Genomic DNA, 19010 nt, shown 5'->3' on the forward strand with positions numbered 1-19010 from the left:
CCCGTGGCTGCTACCCATGGCTGCCCCATGGTGGCAGCTGCGGGATGCCACCCATGGCCGCCACCCACGCCGGAAGGCCCCCACGCCGAGAGGTCCCCACGGCCTGCGGCCGGCCGTGGGGTGGCCGAAAGAAAGCCCCCACGGCCTGCGGCCGGCCGTGGGGTGGCTGGGAGAAGGCCCCCACGCCGAGAGGCCTTGCCTCTCCTTTTTTTTTTTGTTTCATGGAAGAAGAGCTCACGGTAAAGAAAAGGAAAAAGATGAACAGTGAAAACCCTTTTCCCCTTTTTTTTTTATTTTAATCTGAAAATCATATACAATCATATTTCATTCAAAACTAAAATAAAATCAAACCAGATATTTGATTATCAATGGAAGATCGATTTATGCAGAAGATCCATTCACCAATGCATAAAATCCATAAATCCAGATAAAATAATAATTGTATATGAAGGATTCTAATCCTAGCATGGAGGCTCTGATACCAATTGTAAAATATAAAAATAATAACATGCTAAGATTTAGAATCACATAATTACCGTATTCAAGTTTGAGAGATATACCTGCGGAAGACATATTGAATACGATCTTCAATCACCTGGAATAATAGCGGCTGGATCTTCCCTTCCTTGCTTCTCACAAAAGATAGCCGTCAATGGGGCAAGCTATCAACCATACGGAGAGGAGAGGGGGACCTAGCCTATATATAGGAAACATAGAGGAGCCTTCCCATTAAAGGCTTCAAAACCCTAATTGGGTTTCCTGGCCTACATACCAAAAGTACCACAATAAATAGGACTCAATCCTATACATCCAAGGTGCACCAAAGCCCATAAAACAAAATGATCACACATCATATTGGGCTTAACCATAGTACCATTCTGAGCCATACGTCTAACCCGTTTTATAAAACAAAAATACGCAATCAGTGTAAGCCCATATTTTGAAATTATTCTAACATTCAGATGATATTATCTGCTCAGGATATATTAGATATATTTCGAACATCGGGAAAAGATGAAGGAGATCGGTGCAGGACGCATTGGGAGGTTGGCAACGAGAAATTCTGTTAGAGCTCTAGCATTTGGTGTTGGAAGAATGATTCAAACTCAAGTTTCAGGTGTTCTAGATTTTTCGGATGTTTAAATCGTGTCAAAGAGAACATCGAAGTTGGTTTCATGTAATGGGTTATAGCGGTTAGGAATTAGTTTATATTTTTGGTTCAGTTTCTTTCTTATCAGTAAGTTTTTTTTTTAAACTGTGTGTGAATGAGCCATCTCTTATATAAGTTGTTGTAAAAGAGACGTCTCATATAGAACGTGTTATATATGTGGGTGTTGTGTTGTAAGTTTTTTAAGTATGAGAAGTTATTGAATCACTCTCTCTTCAAGCCGTTTTGTTTTTTCGGAATTTTTTGTGTGTTCCTTCCTCCTGCTGTTGGATTCATTTTGGTTTGGATCCCTTCAAATTGGTATCAGAGCAAGGTTTTGAAGCAAGGAGAAAGGAGTTCAGTGCTTGTTTATCATCAAAACTGGTGATTGTTTGAAGATGGCAGTGAACACGGGGTCAATCAGCATTTCTTCCCAAATGCTACCAGTTCTCCAAACTGAGAACTATGAATCTTGGAGTTTGAAAATGAAGACATTTTTCATGTCAAATGAACTTTGGACCTTGGTGGAGAGTGGATTCAGTGAAGATGAAGAAAGGTTGACTGCTGCTCAAAGGACAGAATTGAGGGAAAACAGAAAAAAGGATAGCAAGGCTTTGTTCTTCATTCAAACTGCTGTGGATGAAGAAATTTTTCCCAAAATCATGGGGGCAACGAGATCAAAGAATGCATGGGATATTTTGAAGGATGAGTTCAAGGGTTCAGACAAGATGATCACAGTGAGGCTTCAAACTTCCTTCGGGGAGTTTGAATCTCTTTTGATGAAGAACACTGAATCAGTCCAAGAATTTTCTACCCGGGTGAGTCTGATCATCAATCAGGCTAGATCTTTGGGTGAAAATATGTCAGATCAGATGGTTGTGGAGAAGGTGTTGAGAAGCTTACCTCCTAAATTCGATCATGTGGTGGCTGCAATTGAAGAGTCAAAGGATTTGTCACAGCTTTCCTTCAATTGTTTGATTGGTTCCCTTAAAACACACGAGCAGCAGCTGAACACAAGAGCGGAAGTAGTCACTGAACAAGTATTTCAAATGAATTTAAGTGAGAAAGAAGGCAGCAAAGGAGTGTCAGATGGAAGACCGTTCAAATCTGGAAGAGGTTCTGGCCGTGGCTATAACACCAGAGAAAGATTCAGAGGTGGAAGAGGCCATGGCAGATTTTCTGGGAGAGGATTCAGCAAGCAATCCGGTCAGAATTTTCAACAAAATTATGGTAACAACTATCAAAACCCCTTTAAGTGTCATAACTGTGGCAAGTATGGTCATTTAAAAGCCTTTTACTGGAATAAAATCAACAATCAGGCTAACTATTCTGAAAATAAATCTAAGAAGGGTGAAGGGACAAGCAGTGAATCTGTATTTATGACTTGTTCTTCATCCATTGATCAAAGTAATGAAATTTGGTTTCTGGATAGTGGTTGTAGCAATCACATGACTGGGAGATAATAGGCAAGTTAAAGTGTTTGGTAAGGGGACAGTTTCAGTGAATCTAAAAACAGAAACAAAACTGATTAGAGATGTGATGTTTGTACCAGGTTTGGCTCAAAATTTAATTAGTCTTGGTCAGTTAATTGATAAGGGTTATTATGTTGTATTTAATGATAATAGCTGCCTGATTTACAAGAAAAGAAATCAGCAACTAGTTGCTACTAGCAACCGGACTAAGAATAACTTGTTTCCCTTGTTCATGTCAGACTTGGGAACTAAAGCTTTAAGGGCTGAATGTTCCACTGATTCCTCCCTTTAGCAAAAGAGGTTTGGACACCTTAACATGAAAAGTTTAATGTCTTTGGGAAAAAACAAACTCGTTTCAGGTTTGCCAGAAGATTTATATGCAGATCATGAATTCTGTGAGGAGTGTATTTTTGAAAAACAAAGTAGACTTCCATTTGGAAAGAACAAGGCATGGAGAGCTGAGTCTCCATTGCAATTGGTCCATGCTGATCTTTGTGGACCAATGAGTATGCCTTCACTTGGAAAGAGTTTATATTTTTTGATATTTGTTGATGATGCAACCCAGATGACCTGGGTCTATTTTCTAAAAGAAAAATCAGATGTTTTTGGCATGTTTCTCCAATTTAAAGCCTTTGTAGAGAAGCAATTCGGCTTCTCATTGAAGATTTTAAGGACTGATAGAGGTGGGGAGTTCACCTCTAATCAGTTCAGTCAGTTTTGCAAGAATCATGGCATTCACAGGCAACTTACAGCAGCCTATACTCCACAACAAAATGGAGTTTCAGAAAGGAAAAATCGTAATATTGTTGAAAGAGCTAGATGCTTGTTGAAGGCAAGTGGCCTTCCTCAGTTTTTATGGGCAGAAGCAGTAGCCACTTCAGTGTATTTGTTAAATATGTCCCTCACAAAATCAGTCAATGGGAAGACTCCATTTCAGGCTTGGTATGGTTTCAGACCTAATGTTTCTCATTTTAAAAATTTTGGAAGCATAGCCTATGCACATGTACCTGCACAAAAGAGAAGAAAGCTTGATGACAAAGCAAAAAAAATTATTTTCATTGGATATTCCAATGAAACCAAGGGTTATAGGCTGCTTGATCCCATAACCAGAAAATTAGAAATCAGCAGGGATGTTGTGTTTAATGAAGAGACTTTTTGGAATTGGACTGAGAATCTGGTGTCTAAACCACTAAATGTGCATGAGAAGGAAGAGATCAATCTTCCTAGTATCAGTGGAGATAGAGTTTCAGAAGGGGGAAGAGTTTCAGACTCAAGTTTCAGTGGCGTGCCAAATGAAGTGTCATCCAAAAAATTTAGAAGCATTTCTGAAATTTATGAGACTTGTCAGTTAGTATGTTTTATGGCTGAGCCTATAAGCTTTGAAGAGGCTTCTAAGCATCAAGAATGGAGAAAAGCAATGGAGGATGAAATTGAAATGATTGTAAAAAATAAAATATGGGAACTAGTAGATCTGCCGGCTGATAAGAAGGAGATTGGTTTAAAATGGATCTACAAAAACAAGTATAATGCAGATGGAACCTTGCAAAAACATAAAGCAAGGTTAGTTATGAAGGGATATGCCCAAATGTCAGGTGTAGATTATTTTGAAACATTCTCACCTGTGGCAAGAATTGAAACCATCCGAACTATCCTAGCAGTGGCTGCTCAAAAACAGTGGAGTGTGTTTTAGTTGGATGTAAAATCTGCTTTCTTGAATGGGGAGTTAGAAGAAGAAGTTTATGTGAAGCAGCCTGTGGGATTTGAAGTTTGTGGACATGAAGGAAAGGTTTACAAATTGAAGAAGGCCTTATATGGATTGAAACAGGCTACAAGGGCCTGGTACAGCAGAATCTGCAAATATTTTAGTGGAAGAGCTTTTGAGGCTAGCAAGAGTGAACCTACACTCTTCAAAAAATGTCAAGGAGAATCAGATGTGATCTTAGTTTGCATTTATGTGGATGATTTAATTTTTACTGGTAATTCAGAGTCTTATTGAAGAACTTTAAGAAGGATATGATGGCTGAATTTGAGATGACAGATTTGGGGAAGATGAAGTATTTCTTGGAATGGAAGTATTACAAAACTCATCAGGAATTTTTCTAAGCTAGGAGAAGTATGCCAAAGACCTTTTGAAGAAGTTTCATATGGAGAAGTGTAACCTTGCTGTAACCCCAATGAATTTCAATGAAAAAATGCAGAAGGATGATGGTTCAGGGAAGGCAGATGAGAAGAAATTCAGAAGCTTAATAGGTGGCTTGATATATCTAACTCACACTCGGCCAGATATCATGTTCGCTGTGAGTTATGCCTCTAGATTTATGCATAATCCTACCAACCAACACTTTGGAGTTGCTAAAAGGATTTTAAGGTACATTGCAGGAACAACTAATTTGGGTATCAGATACAGCAGGGTAGATGATTTCAATTTAAAAAGGTTACTGTGATAGTAGTTGGGCCGACTCTGTGGATGATCGAAAGAGCACTACAGGGTATTGTATGACACTTGGATCAGTGATGATATCATGGAGTTCAAAAAAACAGGCCACTATTTCTTTGTCCAGCACCGAAGCAGAATATGTTGCTTCAACGGCTACAGGTTGTCAGGTTGTTTGGCTTAGAAGGGTGTTGGAAGATTTGGGAGAAACACAAACAACAGCTACAGTGGTGTATTATGACAGTAGATCAGCCATAGCCTTAGCTAACAATCCTGTGTTTCATGGAAGATCCAAGCACATTGAGATCAAACATCATTTCATTCGAGAACTGTTAGCAAGGGAAGAAATCAGTTTAGTGTATTGTAAAACAGATGAACAGTTGGCTGATATATTTACTAAAGCTTTGCCTGTTAAGTAGTTTAGTAAGCTCAGAACAATGTTGGGTTTACAGAGTTTGAATCAAGGGGGTGTGTTGGAAGAATGATTCAAACTCAAGTTTTAGGTGTTCTAGATTTTTCGGATGTTTAAATCGTGTCAAAGAGAACATCGAAGTTGGTTTCGTGTAATGGGTTATAGCGGTTAGGAATTAGTTTATGTTTTTGGTTCAGTTTCTTTCTTATTAGTAAGTTTTTTTTTTAAACTGTGTGTGAATGAGCCAACTCTTATATAAGTTGTTGTAAAAGAAACGTCTCATATAGAACGTGTTATATATGTGGGTGTTGTGTTGTAAGTTTTTAAGTATGAGAAGTTATTGAATCACTCTCTCTTCAAGCCGTTTTATTTTTTTGGAATTTTTTGTGTGTTCCTTCCTCCTGCTGTTGGATTCATTTTGGTTTGGATCCCTTCATTTGGAAGTCAGCCTGAGCCCTTGCACCTCCCTCCATCTGAAAATTTAGTAGTAAACTCACACGATCGAAATCTAACACTACATCCGACCATCTTGAATGCATGAGACAGGTACACGGTGTAATAACCAGCCCAAAATGGGCTAATCGGGCCGAAGCCGGCGGGCCCAACCGGTTTCATCCCATGGCTGAAGAAGAGACCGAGACAAGGGATCGCGACGCGATCCTCTGGTCTTCTTCCTCGGGGAAACGGTGGCGAGGCTTGAGCGGAAATGTCGTGGCCTCTTGAATGGCCTCCGATTCTGCCCGACCACCGCGAGCATCACGGAGGTGAACGAGCCACAACCATTTTCTTTCTTCCCCGGAGAGGGCTATAAAAGCCCCCGATAGCTCACCCGATCCGAGACCCCCCCTCCTCCCTATTTTCTCCTTGCTCTCGGACCAGGATGTTGCCAGATCTGGGCCCTCCGGTGGCCTGATGTTCGCCACCGTCCTCGCTCATGCTGGGTTCTACCTCCGGTATCCTCCACCGGCGCCTCTCCTCGTCGGACTTCACCACCCGCGCCCCTGCTCTCATTAGTGAGGTAAGATCCATCCATTCCTCCTTTTCTTTACTGCCTTTCCTCCTCTCGATCCACTCGGGAGGATAGATCAAATAGAAGAAGAAAGAAAGAAAGAAAGAAAGAAAGAAAGAAAGAAGAAAGGGAAGGGGGAGACTCACCGTGGGCGCCGGCCGCAGGCACGACCATGCTTCTGCAGGCGCCGGCCGCCGGCCGCACGCCATGGCCACGGGCTGCGAGCGCGGCCCCAGGAGCGGCTGTGGCCACGGGCGCCGCAGGCACTGCGGGTGCCGTTGGCCCGCCGGGGGTGCCGCCGGCCGCTGCCCGTTCCTCCCGAGCATTCCGACGAGCTCGCCCTCCTCCCTTCACGAGCGAAGAAAGAACAAGAAAGGGAGGAGGAGAAGAAGTTGGGAGAAGAGAAGAGGAGGAGAAGAAAAAAAAAGAAAGAAGAAAGAAGGAGAAGAAGTTTCGGGAAGGAAAAAAAAAAAGGAGAAAAGAAAAAAAAAAGAAGAAGAGAAGGAAAAGGAAAAGAAAAAGAGAAGAAGGAAAAAGAAAAGAAGGAAAAGAAAAGAAAAGAAAAAGAAAAGAAAAAAAAAGAAAATACGTAAATAAATAGTGAATAAGTAGGATTTTAGTCCAAATTATCCGGTTGGGACTTGAGATTTATTCAGGTCCATGTTAGAGTTTTAATTTAATAATGCATCTGGAACTGTTTGATAGGTACAGAGAATTTGACGGACGAGATTAGGATTGTGTGGGCGAATTGAGGTAAGTAACCCTGGCACTGATCTTATTAATTTAAAAAATTACTGTTTAATTGTAAGAATAAAATAATAAAAAAATATATTTGTTATGATGTATTTTCTTAAAATTAGGATCAAGCATATGATTGCATGTGATTCATAAGTTTGATTAAATTGCATCCTTCATAAATATTTCAGTATAAATTATGGTTATGATAAATTGCATGAAAATGAGATTTGTGGCATGATTATGAATTTTATACATTACGATGAATTATGGTTATGATAAATCGCATGAAAATGAGATTTGTGGCATGATCATGAATTTTATACATTACGATGCCATTTGTCATTTTCCAACCTATGTATGAAAGTATGACTAATGAAAAAGAATAATGATTTATGAACTCTCAGATAGCTATGCCCACCTCTAGAAATAGAGGTCAGTCGACCCCCCCTCTGGAGCTAGCATCCAACGAATATGGCCCTCTGCCAACGGGTTAAAGTTGGTAACGAATATGAACAAGTTATAAAACTCGTCGACTACGAATACGAGCCCTGTCACGGGATTATAGTGACCATAGCAGCACATCCGTCTGAGAGTAAGATTTATAAAGTATAGATGAATGGCAACATTTTTATATGACTTGCATTATCATGTTTATGAACTTGCATGGTTGGAGCATACATTGGTTTATGACCCGATTTGAATATATCATCTCTGAAATGCTTTATTTTGCTATAATTGTTATATTCTTCAAATGATGCATTGGCATGAGAAAGATTATGCTTGATCTAATAAGATAGTACATGGTTACTTACTGAGCCGCAAGCTCATACCCCTCCTGTTGTTTTTTTTTATTTCAGATAATTAAGGCGATTAAGAGCGGGAAAGAGTAAATGAAAATTGGAGTTGAAGCATAGTTACAGGGATTCTTAGAAGTATCTATGTTAATAAGTTTGGGTTGTAATAATGCAAACTCAAGTATTTGATTTAGATGCTCTGTACTTGCTTCTTTATGATTAGTAAATAAATTTGATCAGATTTGGTCTTATTTCATGAAATAAATTGTTATCATGGGCTTCGTGCTATTATGGGCAGCAACCTACAATAGCACGGCCGTGTCATAAACCGGATTTGGGGCGCATAGTATAAATTAAAAAAAAAAAATCATGTCCGGATCCGGGGCGTGACATTTAGTGGTATCAGAGTTTAGGTTTAAGATCATTGGGAATTATGGCAATTAAACTATCAGAAGCTAGATTTAAGATCACTTAGGATTTGTGATATGAATGATACAAGAGCTTAAGATTTAAAACTACTAAAGACTGTGGCACAAGTGGCTTCAAAGTTGGAGGTTTAAGATCATTGAGGATTGTAACCAAATTGGAATCAGAATAAAGGTTTAAGAACAATAGGGAATGTGACAGGAATGTATGAGAGCTTAAAGTTTAAGATCACTAGTGATTGTGATAGAAATGTAGAAAATTTTCAAGTTATAATTAAATTAGATTTTGACTAATATTAAGTGGAGTACTAGCCATGGAATATTAAAGTATATTGTGATTGTTTGTGTGTTAGTATATAAGTGATTTTGAAAGATCAACTTGATATCGGGTACTGTGGATAATACTTCTAGTTTGAAGTTAATTATTTTGATGACAAGATAGGGTTCATTCATAAGTTGTTTAAGACTTGGACAAGAAAAAAAAAATTATATTCTTCGAGGATGAAATATGTATAACAATTATGCATGAAACTGTTATATAGAAAGAAAATATATTTGAGGATGAGACTTAAGAGTTTTTCCTTTGTTTACCTGGAATATGAAATATTAGATCTTTTCAATTTACAATGCAAAATTGGTATTTTGATTGAAAGTCATTTAGTAAATTTTGAGAATAATTATCAATCTTGAAAAATATTTGAGGCTCAAATGTTCTACTATGGATAAAGTGCAATAGTTTATGATCCTGCAATAAATCAATCAAATAAATATTAGTTGATGTTTTGACAAAAAAAAAAAAAAAAGAAGAAGGTTTCTACTATGAACAAGGAAGAAATCAAAGAAGAGAAACAAGTTCATCAAAATGATATGCAAAAGGCAGAGAAATGAGGTATTAAATAGTTCTGTTCATAGACAAGTAGTATTTTGATCAAAAGTTATTAGTGAATCTAAAGGATTTTGATGTTTTGAATCAGAGTGCGCAGCAAAAACATAGTGGTCTGAATTATTTATCTAAGTTGGTCAGAAGTATTATCCCTTTGATTCGGAAAGTGTTAATAATAAAAGATTTGATGTAGTAGGACTTTCTGGATAAATGAAAGGAAAATGTTTTGATTTTTTGGATGTCGCTGTGCTATCTTGGGTTCTCCAATTTTATGTCGTGCTAAGAAATTCTTAGCATCTTTTGGCTAGAATTAATGGATCATCGATTTTGATCTTGGATCTGGAATATGTTGGTATAGACCTCCTTTCTCCTAAACCTGAAGCTTGAATTTTTTTTTTTTCAAATAATATCAACCCTCTATCTGATTGAAAGAAATTGACAATTGACTTTAATGAATATCTATCAAGGGTGGATTAGAGTTGTTTATGACCTAATCTTGTGATAGATTGGTTAATCGAGAGAAATTGATATTTTGACAAAGAAACTTGATGTTCTTATTCAAAATTAAGACGTTGATTTTCGATTACAAAAGAAAAGTTTGATTTAAATCACCTACCAAAAGAATCAAATCTGAAAGTATCGGACCTTATTCTTTTAATAAGATCTAATGATGAAGTTGCAATGGCAAGTAGAATTTTCGGAAAACTTAAATTAGTTTTCTAGTGGAGAAGAATGTTGTTGATTCTCAGGATAATCATGATATCCATTGTTGTCTAATGATCATCATTACATGTTCATTTTGTGAATCACATTACTAACCATTTAATGATTTGACTCTGATTAAGGCCGGTCGGTATCTTTTGTGAGGTTAGTACTCTACCATAATAAGTGCATGAAATCTATTTTATTCCAAGATCTATCTCAATACAATTAATTTTATCAATCTTGTTGTGAAATGATTCCAATCTGACCTAGTATAAACTTGCATCAAGATAATGATTGCAACCTTAGATTTTAGTTAGTCACTTATCTAGTGCTAATCTTACTCATATGTATAAAATTTTTGACACTTGATCAAGAGTCATATATCTCACTGATTTTGATCAAAGAGAATAAGATCTTATATTTATGTTACTCAATGGGCTGAACATCGCTAAATTTGAAAAGACTAGATTTTGTAAATTTCGAGGACGAAATGTTTATTAAGGAGGGGAGAATGTAATAACCAGCCCAAAATGGGCTAATCGGGCCGAAGCCGGCGGGCCCAACCGGTTTCATCCCATGGCTGAAGAAGAGACCGAGACAAGGGATCGCGACGCGATCCTCTGGTCTTCTTCCTCGGGGTAACGGTGGCGAGGCTTGAGCGGAAATGTCGTGGCCTCTTGAATGGCCTCCGATTCTGCCCGACCACCGCGAGCATCACGGAGGTGAACGAGCCACAACCATTTTCTTTCTTCCCCGGAGAGGGCTATAAAAGCCCCCGATAGCTCACCCGATCCGAGACCCCCCCTCCTCCCTATTTTCTCCTTGCTCTCGGACCAGGATGTTGCCAGATCTGGGCACTCCGGTGGCCTGATGTTCGCCACCGTCCTCGCTCATGCTGGGTTCTACCTCCGGTATCCTCCACCGGCGCCTCTCCTCGTCGGACTTCACCACCCGCGCCCCTGCTCTCATTAGTGAGGTAAGATCCATCCATTCCTCCTTTTCTTTACTGCCTTTCCTCCTCTCGATCCACTCGGGAGGATAGATCAAATAGAAGAAGAAAGAAAGAAAGAAAGAAAGAAAGAAAGAAAGAAGAAAGGGAAGGGGGAGACTCACCGTGGGCGCCGGCCGCAGGCACGACCATGCTTCTGCAGGCGCCGGCCGCCGGCCGCACGCCATGGCCACGGGCTGCGAGCGCGGCCCCAGGAGCGGCTGTGGCCACGGGCGCCGCAGGCACTGCGGGTGCCGTTGGCCCGCCGGGGGTGCCGCCGGCCGCTGCCCGTTCCTCCCGAGCATTCCGACGAGCTCGCCCTCCTCCCTTCACGAGCGAAGAAAGAACAAGAAAGGGAGGAGGAGAAGAAGTTGGGAGAAGAGAAGAGGAGGAGAAGAAAAAAAAAGAAAGAAGAAAGAAGGAGAAGAAGTTTCGGGAAGGAAAAAAAAAAGGAGAAAAGAAAAAAAAAAAGAAGAAGAGAAGGAAAAGGAAAAGAAAAAGAGAAGAAGGAAAAAGAAAAGAAGGAAAAGAAAAGAAAAGAAAAAGAAAAGAAAAAAAAAGAAAATACGTAAATAAATAGTGAATAAGTAGGATTTTAGTCCAAATTATCCGGTTGGGACTTGAGATTTATTCAGGTCCATGTTAGAGTTTTAATTTAATAATGCATCTGGAACTGTTTGATAGGTACAGAGAATTTGACGGACGAGATTAGGATTGTGTGGGCGAATTGAGGTAAGTAACCCTGGCACTGATCTTATTAATTTAAAAAATTACTGTTTAATTGTAAGAATAAAATAATAAAAAAATATATTTGTTATGATGTATTTTCTTAAAAGTAGGATCAAGCATATGATTGCATGTGATTCATAAGTTTGATTAAATTGCATCCTTCATAAATATTTCAGTATAAATTATGGTTATGATAAATTGCATGAAAATGAGATTTGTGGCATGATTATGAATTTTATACATTACGATGAATTATGGTTATGATAAATCGCATGAAAATGAGATTTGTGGCATGATCATGAATTTTATACATTACGATGCCATTTGTCATTTTCCAACCTATGTATGAAAGTATGACTAATGAAAAAGAATAATGATTTATGAACTCTCAGATAGCTATGCCCACCTCTAGAAATAGAGGTCAGTCGACCCCCCCTCTGGAGCTAGCATCCAACGAATATGGCCCTCTGCCAACGGGTTAAAGTTGGTAACGAATATGAACAAGTTATAAAACTCGTCGACTACGAATACGAGCCCTGTCACGGGATTATAGTGACCATAGCAGCACATCCGTCTGAGAGTAAGATTTATAAAGTATAGATGAATGGCAACATCTTTATATGACTTGCATTATCATGTTTATGAACTTGCATGGTTGGAGCATACATTGGTTTATGACCCGATTTGAATATATCATCTCTGAAATGCTTTATTTTGCTATAATTGTTATATTCTTCAAATGATGCATTGGCATGAGAAAGATTATGCTTGATCTAATAAGATAGTACATGGTTACTTACTGAGCCGCAAGCTCATACCCCTCCTGTTGTTTTTTTTTATTTCAGATAATTAAGGCGATTAAGAGCGGGAAAGAGTAAATGAAAATTGGAGTTGAAGCATAGTTACAGGGATTCTTAGAAGTATCTATGTTAATAAGTTTGGGTTGTAATAATGCAAACTCAAGTATTTGATTTAGATGCTCTGTACTTGCTTCTTTATGATTAGTAAATAAATTTGATCAGATTTGGTCTTATTTCATGAAATAAATTGTTATCATGGGCTTCGTGCTATTATGGGCAGCAACCTACAATAGCACGGCCGTGTCATAAACCGGATTTGGGGCGCATAGTATAAATTAAAAAAAAAAATCATGTCCGGATCCGGGGCGTGACATTTAGTGGTATCAGAGTTTAGGTTTAAGATCATTGGGAATTATGGCAATTAAACTATCAGAAGCTAGATTTAAGATCACTTAGGATTTGTGATATGAATGATACAAGAGCTTAAGATTTAAAACTACTAAAGACTGTGGCACAAGTGGCTTCAAAGTTGGAGGTTTAAGATCATTGAGGATTGTAACCAAATTGGAATCAGAATAAAGGTTTAAGAACAATAGGGAATGTGACAGGAATGTATGAGAGCTTAAAGTTTAAGATCACTAGTGATTGTGATAGAAATGTAGAAAATTTTCAAGTTATAATTAAATTAGATTTTGACTAATATTAAGTGGAGTACTAGCCATGGAATATTAAAGTATATTGTGATTGTTTGTGTGTTAGTATATAAGTGATTTTGAAAGATCAACTTGATATCGGGTACTGTGGATAATACTTCTAGTTTGAAGTTAATTATTTTGATGACAAGATAGGGTTCATTCATAAGTTGTTTAAGACTTGGACAAGAAAAAAAAAATTATATTCTTCGAGGATGAAATATGTATAACAATTATGCATGAAACTGTTATATAGAAAGAAAATATATTTGAGGATGAGACTTAAGAGTTTTTCCTTTGTTTACTTGGAATATGAAATATTAGATCTTTTCAATTTACAATGCAAAATTGGTATTTTGATTGAAAGTCATTTAGTAAATTTTGAGAATAATTATCAATCTTGAAAAATATTTGAGGCTCAAATGTTCTACTATGGATAAAGTGCAATAGTTTATGATCCTGCAATAAATCAATCAAATAAATATTAGTTGATGTTTTGACAAAAAAAAAAAAAAAAGAAGAAGGTTTCTACTATGAACAAGGAAGAAATCAAAGAAGAGAAACAAGTTCATCAAAATGATATGCAAAAGGCAGAGAAATGAGGTATTAAATAGTTCTGTTCATAGACAAGTAGTATTTTGATCAAAAGTTATTAGTGAATCTAAAGGATTTTGATGTTTTGAATCAGAGTGCGCAGCAAAAACATAGTGGTCTGAATTATTTATCTAAGTTGGTCAGAAGTATTATCCCTTTGATTCGGAAAGTGTTAATAATAAAAGATTTGATGTAGTAGGACTTTCTGGATAAATGAAAGGAAAATGTTTTGATTTTTTGGATGTCGCTGTGCTATCTTGGGTTCTCCAATTTTATGTCGTGCTAAGAAATTCTTAGCATCTTTTGGCTAGAATTAATGGATCATCGATTTTGATCTTGGATCTGGAATATGTTGGTATAGACCTCCTTTCTCCTAAACCTGAAGCTTGAATTTTTTTTTTTTCAAATAATATCAACCCTCTATCTGATTGAAAGAAATTGACAATTGACTTTAATGAATATCTATCAAGGGTGGATTAGAGTTGTTTATGACCTAATCTTGTGATAGATTGGTTAATCGAGAGAAATTGATATTTTGACAAAGAAACTTGATGTTCTTATTCAAAATTAAGACGTTGATTTTCGATTACAAAAGAAAAGTTTGATTTAAATCACCTACCAAAAGAATCAAATCTGAAAGTATCGGACCTTATTCTTTTAATAAGATCTAATGATGAAGTTGCAATGGCAAGTAGAATTTTCGGAAAACTTAAATTAGTTTTCTAGTGGAGAAGAATGTTGTTGATTCTCAGGATAATCATGATATCCATTGTTGTCTAATGATCATCATTACATGTTCATTTTGTGAATCACATTACTAACCATTTAATGATTTGACTCTGATTAAGGCCGGTCGGTATCTTTTGTGAGGTTAGTACTCTACCATAATAAGTGCATGAAATCTATTTTATTCCAAGATCTATCTCAATACAATTAATTTTATCAATCTTGTTGTGAAATGATTCCAATCTGACCTAGTATAAACTTGCATCAAGATAATGATTGCAACCTTAGATTTTAGTTAGTCACTTATCTAGTGCTAATCTTACTCATATGTATAAAATTTTTGACACTTGATCAAGAGTCATATATCTCACTGATTTTGATCAAAGAGAATAAGATCTTATATTTATGTTACTCAATGGGCTGAACATCGCTAAATTTGAAAAGACTAGATTTTGTAAATTTCGAGGACGAAATTTTTATTAAGGAGGGGAGAATGTAATAACCAGCCCAAAATGGGCTAATCGGGCCGAAGCCGGCGGGCCCAACCGGTTTCATCCCATGGCTGAAGAAGAGACCGAGACAAGGGATCGCGACGCGATCCTCTGGTCTTCTTCCTCGGGGTAACGGTGGCGAGGCTTGAGCGGAAATGTCGTGGCCTCTTGAATGGCCTCCGATTCTGCCCGACCACCGCGAGCATCACGGAGGTGAACGAGCCACAACCATTTTCTTTCTTCCCCGGAGAGGGCTATAAAAGCCCCCGATAGCTCACCCGATCCGAGACCCCCCCTCCTCCCTATTTTCTCCTTGCTCTCGGACCAGGATGTTGCCAGATCTGGGCACTCCGGTGGCCTGATGTTCGCCACCGTCCTCGCTCATGCTGGGTTCTACCTCCGGTATCCTCCACCGGCGCCTCTCCTCGTCGGACTTCACCACCCGCGCCCCTGCTCTCATTAGTGAGGTAAGATCCATCCATTCCTCCTTTTCTTTACTGCCTTTCCTCCTCTCGATCCACTCGGGAGGATAGATCAAATAGAAGAAGAAAGAAAGAAAGAAAGAAAGAAAGAAAGAAAGAAGAAAGGGAAGGGGGAGACTCACCGTGGGCGCCGGCCGCAGGCACGACCATGCTTCTGCAGGCGCCGGCCGCCGGCCGCACGCCATGGCCACGGGCTGCGAGCGCGGCCCCAGGAGCGGCTGTGGCCACGGGCGCCGCAGGCACTGCGGGTGCCGTTGGCCCGCCGGGGGTGCCGCCGGCCGCTGCCCGTTCCTCCCGAGCATTCCGACGAGCTCGCCCTCCTCCCTTCACGAGCGAAGAAAGAACAAGAAAGGGAGGAGGAGAAGAAGTTGGGAGAAGAGAAGAGGAGGAGAAGAAAAAAAAAGAAAGAAGAAAGAAGGAGAAGAAGTTTCGGGAAGGAAAAAAAAAAAGGAGAAAAGAAAAAAAAAAAGAAGAAGAGAAGGAAAAGGAAAAGAAAAAGAGAAGAAGGAAAAAGAAAAGAAGGAAAAGAAAAGAAAAGAAAAAGAAAAGAAAAAAAAAGAAAATACGTAAATAAATAGTGAATAAGTAGGATTTTAGTCCAAATTATCCGGTTGGGACTTGAGATTTATTCAGGTCCATGTTAGAGTTTTAATTTAATAATGCATCTGGAACTGTTTGATAGGTACAGAGAATTTGACGGACGAGATTAGGATTGTGTGGGCGAATTGAGGTAAGTAACCCTGGCACTGATCTTATTAATTTAAAAAATTACTGTTTAATTGTAAGAATAAAATAATAAAAAAATATATTTGTTATGATGTATTTTCTTAAAAGTAGGATCAAGCATATGATTGCATGTGATTCATAAGTTTGATTAAATTGCATCCTTCATAAATATTTCAGTATAAATTATGGTTATGATAAATTGCATGAAAATGAGATTTGTGGCATGATTATGAATTTTATACATTACGATGAATTATGGTTATGATAAATCGCATGAAAATGAGATTTGTGGCATGATCATGAATTTTATACATTACGATGCCATTTGTCATTTTCCAACCTATGTATGAAAGTATGACTAATGAAAAAGAATAATGATTTATGAACTCTCAGATAGCTATGCCCACCTCTAGAAATAGAGGTCAGTCGACCCCCCCTCTGGAGCTAGCATCCAACGAATATGGCCCTCTGCCAACGGGTTAAAGTTGGTAACGAATATGAACAAGTTATAAAACTCGTCGACTACGAATACGAGCCCTGTCACGGGATTATAGTGACCATAGCAGCACATCCGTCTGAGAGTAAGATTTATAAAGTATAGATGAATGGCAACATTTTTATATGACTTGCATTATCATGTTTATGAACTTGCATGGTTGGAGCATACATTGGTTTATGACCCGATTTGAATATATCATCTCTGAAATGCTTTATTTTGCTATAATTGTTATATTCTTCAAATGATGCATTGGCATGAGAAAGATTATGCTTGATCTAATAAGATAGTACATGGTTACTTACTGAGCCGCAAGCTCATACCCCTCCTGTTGTTTTTTTTTATTTCAGATAATTAAGGCGATTAAGAGCGGGAAAGAGTAAATGAAAATTGGAGTTGAAGCATAGTTACAGGGATTCTTAGAAGTATCTATGTTAATAAGTTTGGGTTGTAATAATGCAAACTCAAGTATTTGATTTAGATGCTCTGTACTTGCTTCTTTATGATTAGTAAATAAATTTGATCAGATTTGGTCTTATTTCATGAAATAAATTGTTATCATGGGCTTCGTGCTATTATGGGCAGCAACCTACAATAGCACGGCCGTGTCATAAACCGGATTTGGGGCGCATAGTATAAATTAAAAAAAAAAAATCATGTCCGGATCCGGGGCGTGACACACGGTATCCATCAATGGTGGAGCCAAGATCTGAGTTTGCAATCCAAGGAGCATCATTACAGTTCATACTACTCATATGAAGTGCACTAAATTTTTTATCCATCAACAGAAGAAAGAAGTGGACTTGTTATAGGGTGTTGTTCTGGAAGAGATCGAACTGGCTTCAGTCAGTCTGAAAATTTTTCATGAGATTCCTTTTCTTTTTTTATTCTTCTTAATATCCGTTTCTTGCATTTCTTTATGTAGTGCACCTGTACATTTCATGTTCTTATAGAATGAAGGACGTCCTCATCCATTTCTTAAAAAAATAAGAATGAAAAAAAAAGAGGTTGTAGACTATTTATGTGAAGTGTGTCCTCAGATTAGCTATATGCTTCGATTGCTCAAATCATGCATATTAGAGAATTTTGCTGATATTTGTTGTCTCCCTTGCAAAAGCTAACTGGCAAAGGAAAAGAATTTATGCAATCATAAATGAGGCCATTTAGTTTTAGTTATAAAGGTTATGTGTTTGTGATATTTTAATAACTTATCTAAGTCCATATTTGTCATTCTATTTTGAGCCGGAATAAGGTCAAAATCTCAAACTCGGCTCTTGAATATTCTATATTTTCTCCTGAACCTTTGCATTTTCCTTCTTTTTTCTATTTTGCTTCCATTATTTATTGTTGACTCAAATGCTTGCTTGTTTATCGTTTCTGAATGCAGAAAACAATGATAATGCTTCACTACCAAGAGAGTGGCTAGCAACCAGCTGAGCTAAGAATTGTTTACTCTTTCCATTTCTTTTTATATTTTTAGCCATCTTGAATTCAAAAAAAAAACAAAAAAAAACCCTTGCCTATCATACATTATAAATCATCCTTTCTCTTATTTTCAGAGAACTTTCATGAAGAAGCAGAAACTAAATCAAGTTCATTACATGATTGCTCTCATCAAAAAGAAATCCATTACATGCTCTCCAGATTTTGATGGAAACTTGAACAACAAAGGAACTTTCAAAACAAAACAATGTTATTAAGGCAAACCAGCCAAAGTGCTCAAAGAAGGCCAAGGAAACTTTCAAAACATGACAACATTATTAAGACAAAACTAGCTAAAGTGCTCGAAGGAGGCCCGGGAAACAGAACAAGATTGGATGGGATCAGTTCAGCTCCTGGTAGAGCTCTTCTTGTCTTCCATCCCCACAGCATTCTTAACAGCATCAGCAGCCCCCTGGGCCATGTTCCTCGCCTGCTCCCCAGCCTACACAGAAACGCTTCAAGTCATAAAGCACTCAAAAGAGACCTGATAGGTAGATATAAGACAGCTTATCTCACACAATGGCATGCAATCTTCCCCTACTGAAATAAACATATCCCCAGATGCCCCTCATCATGGGTAGGAGTCGGATGGTACCTGTTGGATGTAGCCCCCGGCCTGGTCCTTGGCCTGCGATGCCTTATCCACCATCTCATCCTTCTTCACCTATCCATTAATAAGTAACAACAAATCACATACGCATAAAGTTTTGTTAAGATACACACAAGCAAGTTAATCTCACTATTTAAACATTAAAATCATGACACTATCACGCTTTTTTCTTCTT

At 38.1% G+C, this 19010-nt stretch overlaps 1 protein-coding gene and 2 long non-coding RNA genes across 3 annotated transcripts; all 3 read left to right on the forward strand.

Annotated features, from left to right (window-relative positions):
* The first annotated feature begins 1545 nt into the window (after positions 1–1545).
* LOC148715403 (uncharacterized) lies at positions 1546–4722 on the forward strand. Its single transcript, XM_088711474.2, has 6 exons — positions 1546–2554; positions 2700–2888; positions 2979–3125; positions 3258–3561; positions 3709–4179; positions 4605–4722. Exons 1-6 carry the CDS (start codon positions 1546–1548, stop codon positions 4720–4722), a joined length of 2238 nt encoding a protein of 745 aa, XP_088567600.2.
* A 1644-nt stretch (positions 4723–6366) lies between these two features.
* LOC149768761 (uncharacterized) lies at positions 6367–8257 on the forward strand. The gene is made up of 3 exons (XR_016396648.1): positions 6367–6483; positions 7180–7227; positions 8070–8257. It is a non-coding gene; the product is annotated as an uncharacterized LOC149768761 (long non-coding RNA).
* Positions 8258–10858: 2601 nt separating this feature from the next.
* Positions 10859–17281, forward strand: LOC148715370 (uncharacterized). The gene is made up of 5 exons (XR_016396649.1): positions 10859–10995; positions 11692–11739; positions 12582–15506; positions 16204–16251; positions 17094–17281. It is a non-coding gene; the product is annotated as an uncharacterized LOC148715370 (long non-coding RNA).
* The last annotated feature ends 1729 nt before the right edge of the window (positions 17282–19010 follow it).

Source organism: Phoenix dactylifera, chromosome 1, assembly GCF_051530095.1.
Source record: "Phoenix dactylifera cultivar Ajwa chromosome 1, Ajwa_hap1_PhDact_Kaust_v1.1, whole genome shotgun sequence".
NCBI classification, from domain to species: Eukaryota; Viridiplantae; Streptophyta; class Magnoliopsida; order Arecales; family Arecaceae; genus Phoenix; species Phoenix dactylifera.

Coding starts and splice junctions, on each gene's coding strand:
- LOC148715403 (XM_088711474.2), top strand. CDS start 1,546: ATGGCAGTGAACACGGGGTCAATCAGCATTTCTTCCCAAATGCTACCA. Junction 3,126..3,257: donor TGATCTTTGTGGACCAATGA/GTATGCCTTCAC, acceptor AAGCCTTTGTAG/AGAAGCAATTCGGCTTCTCA. Junction 4,180..4,604: donor TTGCAAAAACATAAAGCAAG/GTTAGTTATGAA, acceptor CTGGTAATTCAG/AGTCTTATTGAAGAACTTTA.